At 43.4% G+C, this 12216-nt stretch overlaps 1 protein-coding gene across 4 annotated transcripts in view; it reads left to right on the forward strand.

Moving 5' to 3' along the window:
- Positions 1-12216, forward strand: part of cadm1a (cell adhesion molecule 1a) — a 199727-nt gene that overhangs the window by 153382 nt on the left and 34129 nt on the right. For all 4 annotated transcript variants that reach the window (XM_086131790.1, XM_086131786.1, XM_086131788.1 and 1 more), the window contains exons 3-4: positions 4708-4854; positions 11539-11691. In XM_086131790.1, coding sequence (XP_085987916.1) covers positions 4708-4854; positions 11539-11691 — 300 coding nt within the window. The remainder of the gene's footprint in view (positions 1-4707; positions 4855-11538; positions 11692-12216) is intronic.

Consider the following 12216-nt stretch of genomic DNA (forward strand, 5'->3'; position numbering starts at 1 on the left):
TTAATCACGGCCATCCTTCAGTCAAGAAGAAACAGAAAACCGCTGCGCCGTGACCGATCGCTACCTGGGCAACCGTGATGTCATTTCCACGCGACAACAAGTGACAAAATGGCCGCCCCGGAATGGTTCAAAAGAGCTGGATTGTTCTGCTGAATTCATATTCCACAAACGCAAGACATATTCTACTCAAAAATTTGGACTTGACTCGGCCTTTGAAAGCGTTTTCTTTTACAGCTTTTGCGGTGGGGTTACATAATAGCGTTGTTCTTTTTCCGCCATGCCCTACCCTGACTTATACAATAAGATGCAGTTCAAACCGCGTGCCCTTTTAAGAGTTCATCCCGTGTTACTTCTCCGCTGACATATAAGTGTCCCCCGCCCCCCTCCCCGCAAAAAAAAGGCCAGTAAATATTTGACCCGTGGCGCTGAAAAGGGTCAAAGACGTCTGCTGCTCTGGCCGCCCGTGTCAAAAAGTCACAGTGTGCCAAACAAAATGAAAGTTGTCAAGCGAAGCTGGCCGGAGGGGAGACTCGCCCGTGGCTTCGACTTAATAAGATTTCGCGACGCCCGTGTTCCATCACAGCTGTACGTCGCGGTGTCTCTCGCGCGCTTATTCAATTAGGCTACACAGATGGTCGCCATGACAGCGAGGAAGGTACTCGTTAGGAAATTAACGCCACTGTATTAGTGGCCTCAAACTGTTTTTGGCACGTCAACATCTTGGCTCCTTGTTTTTTTTTTTTTTGACGAGGTGGGCAGCGCGTTTGCTTTGGACATTAATGGCGCGCGTGAAGAATTGAAGCATAAAAGGGCTGCCGAAAATAGCGGGGGGGGGGGGGGGTCAGGGGAAAAAAACACGCTAATCCTCCTGTCAGTTTGTCATTTTTCTTTTTATTTCCACTTTACATTTATGTTTATTCTGTCATCAAGCATCCGTTCGCGCTTCGTTCTAATTGGACGTATTGTTAAGCGTGTTTACAAGCTATTAAATACTGCGTGACGGTTTAAAGGGAACGCATGGAAAAATAGTCCGGTATTTGTTTGTGTCGTTGCCAGTGCCGTGACCAATCTGCGCCCTTGTGCCTCTCGCTGTCGAGCCTCGTGGTCGCATTGTGCAGTCGCGTGATGACGGGCTATTGTGCGATACAAAGTGATGCAATTTACCTTGGGGAGGTTATGTCACACCTGCCAATATTAGTTTGGAAAATTGGAACTCGGGCCGTGGCAGCGCAGCGGGCTAGCGATTAGCGCGTCTGCCTCACTCACTCGTCTGGATTGGATTAAAGGTGAAAAGTTTAGCAAAAATGCTTTCTGCGAAGAAATAAAGCATTTGTTTTTGAACAATAGCTTTCGAAAATACATGTACGCTACCTTAGATATTTAAACGCCCTTTCAAACCGCCAAAAGCATCATGCTATGTTAGCGATCACGCCCGCTAGCAAAAGGTTGTGATACACTGTATTTTTCTTTCTTCACAGTAAGCTAGTGACTAGCGCACAAGTAACATTTCCTGCTGCTTTGTAAGCCTCTGTCCCAAACCACCGGTTGAGAATCACTGTTCTCTTTTTCTATTTTTGATTCGCCTAAATTTCAAATATTTAAAAAAAAAAAGCCAAATAAGCAGTCACTTTAATTTGTGATTTTCCTTTTCCTGCGGAAAATAAATAGAACAAATGCTTAGGTGTGGCCTACGGGCTCCCCGGATGTTCTGATTGGTGATGTAGCCTAGCAACCGTTGCACTTTGCAGCACAAATGCCGCGTCTCCATTCGAACAGAACAACTACCGAAAACTGGGCTTAGAGAGTCCCCGGCGACTGGTGTTTCTCTTTGAGCCTGCCGACTGTAATAGGTTACATACAGATTAACCGATGCGGCTCCTCCGCCGGTTCTCACCAAGAGGCCCTTTGAAGAGCTCGGCCTCGACGACGATCTTGACCTTTTCCTCGGCCGCCTCAAGCTGTCAGTCAGCACAGCCGGCCACTCGGGCCGAGGGCATGTTCTCTGCTGGCTTTGTGTTTGTTTTTGGTTTTTTTTGTGTTTTTTTTTTTAATGTGGGATGGCAGGCTCCCCCCAGCCCACCCCCGATTGGAACACTGCAGACCTTCAATGCTTCACATGTATTTGGAATGACCTGTTCGCAGGTGTCCTGGTGGATTCCTGTGTTCATCCATCCATTTTGTATCTCGGCCAATTATCTCTGTACCCTCACCCGGGCACACGGTAATGAGAAGCCTATCAAAAATTCTGTCTTTGCAAAAATAAGTAGAGCGTAGACACCCCCCCCCCCCCCCCGCCCCTCCCCAGCCCCTGGTCGTGCAATCCTAATTGGGATCAGCACCAAATTGCTCACCTTTATCAATACGCTCCTTCTGTGCTTTGCTCCAAATCCAATAACCAACATCCCGCACAAACAAACAAAGGAATGGAAAAAAAACCGAAAGAAAACACTCGAGGTGATATCTTGTAAAACACAGCATTATGCTTGTTTAAAAGGCAGGGTGTTTAGAGGCCTAGTAGGATTATTGCAGCAAACACCCTCGGGGGTCCTCGACTGCGGGGGGCGCCCATGTGAGAATGGTTATCGTGACCATGGTGATGAGGATTGCAGCTAGATGGTGGCTAATTGTTGGCCACCCCAAGTCGAAAAAAACAAAAAAAACAAATAAAGAACTGCGCAGTGCGATTGTGCCTCCATATAGACAATAAAAGCATGGGTTTCATTTTCATTTGTGGCGGCAGCACTTCATCCCCCCAAACCGCACTTGCCATTTTGTGTGTAGATCTGTGCATCGGGTAAATCAGACGGAAAAGACGCCAGCTTCCCCAAGACCTCAGTGAGGAAGTCAATGGGTTAGGTGGAAAATGGATGGGTTGCAGAATGAAGTGCTGCCTCCATGAGTGAAAATGGAGGCAGACCTCCCCCACACACGCACGCTCTGAGCTCATCTTTCGCCAATAGAAATCACGAGCATCGATTCAATTCTCCTCACTCGATCGCCATGGTGACGAAAGCAGTTATCACATTGGTTTCGGTGGGGGGGGGGGGGGCTTCCTCATCACACAATCAAAAAGAAGGCACAATTTTTTTTTTTCCTCACTTTGTCGATTAAAAAAAAAAATGGTAGAAATCAGAGTCGTTTGCCACCGCTCGCATTCCAAGATCAGTCATTTTCATCCCTCAACACTGGAGCCCGTTTCTCTTGTGGCTTAATTCCACGAGCAGATGAAAGCCGCAACGCTCGGTCCCAACAGTGTTCCCGTGCCTCCATCAATCAATGAGAGTGGAAATATTTCATGCAAATTTAAGAGCTGAACATAATTACCCGCAATGTATACTACCGGGACGCTAAACTGCGCAGTGGGGGGATTTTAGTCTTCCAATACAACAGGAATCAAGGGGACCTTTTTTTTTTTTCTTTTTTTTTAAACCAAAGGAAAAGTTGCGATCGTACATTCAGCCCACAAAACAATCACGTCTCATTCGTCTAAAAAATTGTTGTCCTGACTAGCCGAAATTTTTGTTCACGCATGACGCTTTTACTGCAATGTTCTACTTTGGCATGTTAAGTAAATTAGCGTAATTGTCTCTCCTTTTTTTTTTTTTTTAAGAAGCAAAATTGATCTCACAAAGGCCGGGATAAAGATGCTAAGTGGAATAAAAATGATCTGGCTCCCTTTACTTCGTTGGTCATGGACTAGAAATGAAACATATTTGATCGCATTCCCCGAGACGCGCTTCTGCAACGGTGCGCTCGTGGCCGACAAATGATGCAACCGCACGAGGATGATGCGCACAAGGTCTTCGTGCCGCCGCAGCGCCTAATGAGCGCCGGGCAAACAACGCTGAATAACAACACGCGGCGTAATGTTTAATGGGGGAGAATTTAAAGGCGGCCGTGTCGCGGCTTTGTTTACGATAATGCGCGTCCAACCTTGCCCGTTCATTCATTTTTCATATGGCATCAATCTGTTGATGTCTTCTTTCCAATCACGGCTTTGTGTTTGCTTTGCATTTCCGCTGACCGAGGCTTTGTTTGCTTTCCAAGATGTATTTGCAAGCGACTGTCGTCGGAAAGGCTCAGTGAAATTTCAAGTAAATGAGCCCTTGACGCTGATATAAAAAAAAAAAACATTTTTTTTAAATGCACTTGCTTATTTTACAGAGCGGGGGGTGAAATGTGAGGGCATTAGCACGACCAAAATTAATTTAGAAAAATGTACTTGCATCTGTCATGTAACCCTTTCATGCACCCCATAACCCTCAAAAGGTTTTTAAAAAAATCATAAAAACGTGTTGACCAGTTGAGTTAGCAGGTAAAATGCATGCTCACTGTTTGAATAGCAAGACTCAAATGACCCTGCAAAAAAAAATGACTACCCCCTTCATGTATCTATTTTCTTTTGGGCCTCTGATGCCTGAAATTGAACCGCGGCAATTGTGTTCAGCCATTCTTGCACAATGTCGGTAATTCACGCTGCGTCAGAATCCGTTTTTTTTTTTTGTTTTTTTTTTGTAATGACCCGAACAGAATGTAAGACAGTCATAACCAACGAGAAAAAAAATTCAAAGTCTTGCAGAGGGAAAAAAAAAAAAAAAAAGATTGTGCCGATTCTGCATAAATATTGGGTCGCTATCAACCTTGTCCTAAATTGTACCACAACGTGAAAAAAAATTAATTTAAATCTGCCTTCCGTCTCATGTCCAGTGGTGAGTCAAAACCTGGTGACGGACAACGTGTCGGTGGTGGAGGGCGAGACGGCCATCATCAGTTGTCGGGTGAAGGACAACGACGACTCGGTCATCCAGCTGCTTAACCCCAACCGACAGACCATTTACTTCAGAGACATGAGGCGTAAGTGACACTTTGACTTTCCTCATCTCTTGTTTGTTTTTTTGGAGGGGAGGGGGTTACTTTGTCGGCAGGCACACCGCTGACAAACGTTTCAGAACTTTTCTCATTTTAAACTGTCACCGCAGTGGCCAATTTGGATTTTTTTTTTTAATTGCACTGCAAAAACACAATTTGCTGAGTGAGTTCAGTGTGAGGCTAAACAAACTTCAAGCATCTGATTGGACCCTTGTGTTTGCTTCCACATTTGGGTTTCTGATTAAGAGTCGCTTGTTTGCTCTCATTAACATTATGGACGGAGAAGGACTAGGACATGCGACCATTACACTGACGGGAAGGAGTTTTAAACGCCTTCCATTCTTCTGGGAAGTCTCTCTCTGCGTCAATTAAGTTGGACCAGTTAGGTGGTGTCACAGTTTTATCCGTATCATTTTCAAATGTCGTATTTTCATAGCAGTACTTGAGATCGGGGATGGATGAATCCTGGTGCCAGGTAGCAGTGAGCAGGTGGCCTTATTTCAAGTATCGGGTAAACATGGAGACTGCCGATATCAGCCAGCGATACTTAAAGGCCAAAAAAAAAAACATGCATCGACTAAGTCCTCCTCTGCAATAGTTGCCGCTGTATTACGGCAGTTTGGCACATACTGTATGTGAGTCATCATTTGTGCCAGAAAGAAAAGTCTTTGCTCACAAATTTCTGAGCATTGTGTGAAATGAAACCTCATATATAAAAGGTGTTTCTCAAGGTGTTTCTTCATACAGCCCCCGAGTAGTTGCACGTTTTAGAATGTCGACGTTCAAAGAGATGAGCCAGGGGTGACAGAATAGGGCAAACAAATGAATACAAACGCATAATGCGAGCCGGAAGCACTGCAGAGGCAACCGTTACATCGTCGCGGTCGCTTTAATTAAAATGCTCTCATCTTACTTTCACTTCCAGGGAGCTGCATTAAGTTTGACCCACATGTCTGCAGCAGCATTAACGGCAGAATGAGGTTAATACAATCCACCAAACAAGTTTTCTGCGGCGGGCAGCGGTGTCAGTTGTAATAGGGGCGGCTCATATCCCTGAACATTTAACGACCTGTTCTGTTTATTCTTATCCTGCCCAATTATGGTGTCGACGCTCTTATTAGCGCTGATCAGCTCGACACGCGGGGCTTGCTCGCCTTTGCTTTGCTTTAATTGATTGGGGGGGTTGTTGTTTTTAGTTTTTTTTTCACTGCGCATTTAACGCAAGCAGTGATATGACGATGAAGTCATGCACGGACAGACAACCTTCCTTTTTAATCAAAATAATCAGATTTCTACTCATTTTGTATATTTTGAAAGGCTATGAGTCGGGAAGTGTGTTTAAAAACACCACAGTGCCAATTTAAGGCAAGCTCGTGAAACTATTAGTAATTACATAGTAATAGCAGTGCAATAATTAAATTAAGCTAAATAGGTTGAGCTGGTGAGCTTATCTTATACATGGCTTTAGAAGCTGTCATAGAATTAATCGTAGTACTGTAAAAAATATGGCCAACTGTTGCGAGGACATACAAATATAAAGGTGCAACATTCAAGGTATTCTGATAATTTGGGACTTTTTTTTTTTTTTAACAATGTAATTATTAAGTTACCACACACCGATCATATTTAGGAAGTGACAGGAACGGTAACTGCTTCACTCTCAAGCTACAAAAAATAAAATTTACAAAACAGTGTGGCTCAAACTCTGGCTCGCGAGCATCATGGCTCGCCATACGCCTTTGGCAGAACATCAAACTTGAAACGCCATCACATAAATGTGAATCGCAGCGCACCGTGGGATAAAAAGGAAACTTGCAGCAGCCGTCCAGGCCCTTCAGAAGGAGCCAAAGCAATAACAAATGCCTCTGGCTGTGTTTTTATAGCACAGTAATCCAGACTGCTCCAGCCGTTACTGCTTCATCCTTCATTTCAAGACCAAGTATTGATGGTTCACTGTTGTCACCAGAAATCTGCATGCATATTTTCGTCAGCCCTAATTTAGTGAGTTTATTTTCCGCAATGAGTTTGAAACCGTAATAGTCAAAGAAATAAAGTGTAGTAGTAACACACTAATAACATAGTAACCGCCTGTAAGAGCACTCAGCACACAAAACGAGTACAGTTCAAAGCAACAGTCCATAGACGTAAAATCACTGGCCAACTAAAATGTATCCACAATAACCAAGACATTACAATCCAAGACCAGCCTGAGAATCGTAATAAGATAATTATGTTGCAAGTTCCTGGAAAATTGATTACTTTTTCTTATACAAATCTGTAAATTGACTTGTTTCCTTGATTGAATTTGCCGACCGTAGCCTGAAGCTTTATTTTTTTCCAAGCCCTGATTGAATTTCACTACTATCCACATGAGAACAGAATGACTTTCCTCCTTTGCATCAAAAACAAGTAAACATTTTTTTTTTAAATTTTACAAATCATCTTTTCTTGACCATAAAGGATGGCAAGAGCCCCGCTAAAAAGACAGAAAAGAGCATTTAATGGCCGGCGGGAGAAGTTGCTGGGAGCTCGGCGGTAAGAAGGTAATTAGCCCCGCCCACACCCTCTCTTGACAGCCCACAATAAAACTCTGATGCGCTCCTCTCAAAAGTAGTGGCAGCCGCTAATCACAATCGATTGAAGCCACTTCGACTCCTCTCGGCGGCAAACCCGAGCGAACGCTCGCTCGCCCACTGAACGAGTTTAATGTCGGCCCTCGACACACACAAAAAGAAAAAAAAGAGGCGTATCGATCCCACTGTCCCGATATATTTTCATACCGGTTATTTTCACCTCCAGTCGTCTATGATTTGACCGTTACTGTCAGCCACATTTCAGTGCGCGGTGTGATAACTGACCTATTTTGGGAACCGGCATGACAGCTCCGCCACCTTTTGCCGTGATGAAGTGCGTTTGCGGGAAATGAGAGCACTCTGTCACCCGCCGCTATATGGGCAATCAATTTCCTATTTACAATTGCGCTGACGTGCAATGTGAGATGGAGCCGGATGCCGGGAAGCGGGCTCGTTTCTGTTCACAGGTACGCCGCGGTCACGTGTTTGCGGCGTGGTTCTTGGGATTTGGATGCTGTAAAACGGGAACCGTGTCGGTGTCGATTGAGCGCCGGATGAATCGTGACGGACGACGTGGCGCTCACATTGTCCGTTGATATTCGTTTTTGTTTTGAAATGCATCTAATCGCCGACTGACCGACTTTTTTGGGGGGGGGAGGGGTTGTTTTTGTGTACGCCGTCCTTCATAGTCATGAAAGCAAAACCGATGAAACAAATTGGAGCCTTCAAGAGTTTGGACAGATGTCTCTTATCAAAACACAACAACCGCTGTCTATTTTGTCCTTCTTATTTTAAAAGGAGGAGGGCAAAAAATAGCACAGGACTAAAGGTCGCCCTAGTTTTGTTTTTTGTTTTTCCCGGTCCCAAATCCGCAAAAGAGGAGTGATGTGTGACGCAGTGTGCACTGACACATCCGTAATAGAAATGTCCGCCGCGCCGCCCGGCGCTCTCACCTTCCGTGTCAAAGCGCGGCGTCCCCGCGAACCCCGTTGCGGCCCACGTCGCCGTGTCCTTGGATGGCTTTGGCTTGTCCTCCTAATCCTCACACTTGCTGGCTTCAAGTGTCAACGTTGTCCGAATAAGACAGCTTTTATGTATCGTAGCACAATGTCTCATTTAGAAGTGACACATAAGAGGATTAGCGCGGGGGGGGGGGGGCTTGGGGAAATGGATGCAATGTGATTGGATGGCTCAGCCGAGCTTTTGTCTTAAATTGTGAGTCGCAGTTGAAATGGACTGTAAAAGTAAATATAAAACCTAGAATTGAGCATTGTGTAAAGCACATAACTGTCCGTTCGCTTGATGCTAATGAAGAACCCATTAGACAGGCTAACAAAACTAGCATTGCAATTATAAACCTTTAAACAAATATTTGAGTACAATCAGAAGCAAGAGAGCGAGACAGAGAGAGAGCATACAAAAATACCCAATGGCATATATTCTTTATCCTTTGCAAAAAAAAAAAAAGGAGAAAGGAATATGATGAGCTAGTATTGCTACACTACTGCGTTTTATCATCAAATTCACCTGTTTATCAAACTTTCGAGGTCTGGAACTCACTCAGTAGCACCACCAACAAACTTATGAAAAAAAAATTATTGATTTATTAAAGTCAAGTTGCACCGACTAGAGGAACATTCGGTGGATGAAAAAAGGAATGTCAGTGTTTAGCAATAAACCAACCGAAAAGTGTTTTCACATATAACTTTGGATTTCAATTGTGCTCTCTCCTAAAAAATAGTTTTCAAACCTCCAAAAATCATCATCTATAACCTTCAATCTTTTGCTGATGAAAGTGTCTCCCCCACCCTCCCCCCCCCCCCATTCCCGCATCTCCAGTGAAGCTCTTGTAAACATTCAATCAGTTGCTTGTATAAACTGCAATCGGCAATACTAGTGAATCTGGCAACACGTTTAATTGAATTAAAGCATGCAGATTAGAGGCTAATGAATGCTAACAAGGCCTTTGAATGAGAAGAGCTTGTCAAGGCTGCGAAAAAGTCAGGACTTGGGAAGTCATTTTGACGACGGCCAAATTGGATACGTTGCATTTTAATTCTGAAATGTTCGTTTTATTGATTTATTTATTGTGTATGTGACCCACGATTTGTGAACCCCAAAAATTAGCTCGATAGACTTTATTTATGTATTTGAAAATGTAGTCTCTGAAGCTAATTTCACATCACCATTGAAATGTCAATCATGAGTAGTGCCACAAAAAATAAAAACAAATCTCAAAAAAACGTTAACATTTTTTTAAATGAAGCGCACATTTTAGGGTAAAATTTTAAATCACAACTGGGGTTTTGGGAAAAAAAAGTTAGTTCCTCTCAACAACATGAAATTTGGTGGTCACGTCGATCATGACGAGAGCCACGAAAATTCTCAAAATGCTAAACTGGAAAAGACACACAAAGTCTCCCATTTTAGGTTGAATGCCCAGCCTGAAAAATATTGAACTCAACCGACTCCGCTCCACTCAAGCTTGCTGCCGCTTGAATTCGCATCGTTTTGAAACTCGCGAATGTTTCGACGAAGCGCCTCATCTCTCTCCAGTCTCCACTCAAAATGCGTGCGCTGTTCTCCCTTAATGATGCACCAAATCAATTTTGGTGATTAATATTCCAGCATCCCCTTGTTTGCCTCCAGTCTTCTTTTTTTTTTTTTTTTTAGGGCACATGAACAGCAACGGTTTTTGATATCATCCCGTGTTATTTATTTATTTATGTATTTATTTATGTTTAAAAATATTTTTCCTTCAGCCAGAGAATTTTTATCATTTCTTTCATCCATACATTTTCTTGGTGAGTGCCCACTGGACTACAAATGAATTATTTTGGAAATATTTTGACTCCCAGTTCATCAGTCCAAGAATGCTTGGCGTTCTGGAGGTGATGTTTTTTTGTTATTTTATTTTATTTATTTTTTAACCTTGTAAACAAAATAGCACTCTCTCACGTACTTTATGAAGACAAAAATATATATCATTGGGGCTCCTGTCGAAATTTTACTCACTTGCCATTAGCAGCCACCCTAAAAGGAAGTTATTATCTCTGGGTCAGTTAAGGATATCAAAATATTTGAATTTATATTAAATTAGAAAAAAAAAGGAATAAAAGTTATTTCACAGAGCCGTAGGCACAGCGGAGTCTGCTGAAGTCATTAAGTGAAAAGCGTGCGACACCAGCGTATTAAAACGGTGACTGTAGTCGGGCTTATCAGTGCAATTAAGTCAAAGTGAGAGATCCCATTACAAAAAATATATATATTAAATAACGACCAATCTTCCGATACGCGGGGATTAATGAACATTTGTAACCAAAAAAAAAGTTCCTATTAAATACTTTTTTTTTTTTTTACAATGGGACTTAGACTTACGAGTTTAATTTGTTCCATGGCCAAGTTCGTGTTTTAGTTTACTTGTCCAGTGGTGCCTTGACATACGAGTGACATGAGAGTACTGATCTCTGCAAAGAACCACTCGTTTTAGTGCCGTACTGATGAGCTAGAGGAGAAGAATGGAGATTAATGAACGTTCCATCCTGCTGTCTACATCATGCTGCCCCCAGGTGGCCAAGGCGGGCACACCAGAAGGAGCAGCAGTCGCCGTATATCATTACGGCATATTTTTACAAAGTGAAAATATTATGGAGTGCTAGTTTTCCCTCATTTAAATAAACATAACATTTTTGTTGTTTAGGAACTGATTAATGGCTATTGCATGCAAGAAAAATGATTTGAGGTGAAATGCCATTAGTCCCTTCCAGTCCCACCCAAAAACAAGCGCTCTATTGTGATTTCTAAATGTATAACCACAATCTATGGAAATGTCCGAAAAACTAAGTTTTATAAAGTGTAAATAAGCCAAAGGTCTAACATATGCACTGTTGTCCTCAACGTTATTTGCCAAAACAAAAAACTTCCACAAGCAGCCAGAATCTGAGTTATGTGCTCCCTCTTACGTGTTCCAGTTGAGAACCACGCAAACGGCCCGTAGCGCCAAAAACCCAAATGTCAAAGCGCCACTGTATTCCTTTTATTCCTCACAGTGATGCAACTCTCCCAATGTGCTCTCTGTCCTCCTCCTCCTCCCCAGCGCTAAAAGACGCTCGCTTCCAGCTGGTCAACTTCTCCGACAACGAGCTGCGGGTGTCGCTGTCCAACGTGTCGCTGTCGGACGAGGGCCGCTACGTATGCCAGCTGTACACGGACCCGCCGCAGGAGGCCTACGCCGACATCACCGTGCTGGGTAAGATCGCCCACGCCGCGCGCCGCACGCTCTTTTGCATACTGGTTGATTGACAGCCACATTTGGCGGCATGGGGAGCATCTGGAGACTTGTTTTCGCTGGCAGCGTTAAGGTAAGAACATCACTGATACAAGAGCTTAGAACCAGAAAAAAAGGAAAAAAAGTCTCCCTTTGCCAGGATGCAGTAGTAGTCGTTTGATTGACAGTGTCAGAGAGGTCAGAACTTTGCAATTTGTTCATTATTTTAGTTGAGGTAAAGCTACGCTGCATCAAAGCGTGTATTTGACAGAGGATCTGGAAAATTGGAACTTTTGAAACTTTTTCCAGCCGTTGGTGAGCAACAATATTCAAATGGGCTCCCTTAGTGATATAAAAGTCGCTTTCATTCGCACGCTGTTGCTAACCAAAACAGCAGCACAGAGGAGAAACAATCAAACTTCGAGACTGGCTGCATGTATGTAAATTAGATCCATCCATTAACTCATTCAGTACCAGACAATTCTGGACCAAGTCTGAAAAGACGTT

This window comes from Hippocampus guttulatus, chromosome 15 (assembly GCF_054856545.1).
Source record: "Hippocampus guttulatus isolate MCC_2025c chromosome 15, RoL_Hgut_1.0, whole genome shotgun sequence".
In the NCBI taxonomy this organism is placed as follows: Eukaryota; Metazoa; Chordata; class Actinopteri; order Syngnathiformes; family Syngnathidae; genus Hippocampus; species Hippocampus guttulatus.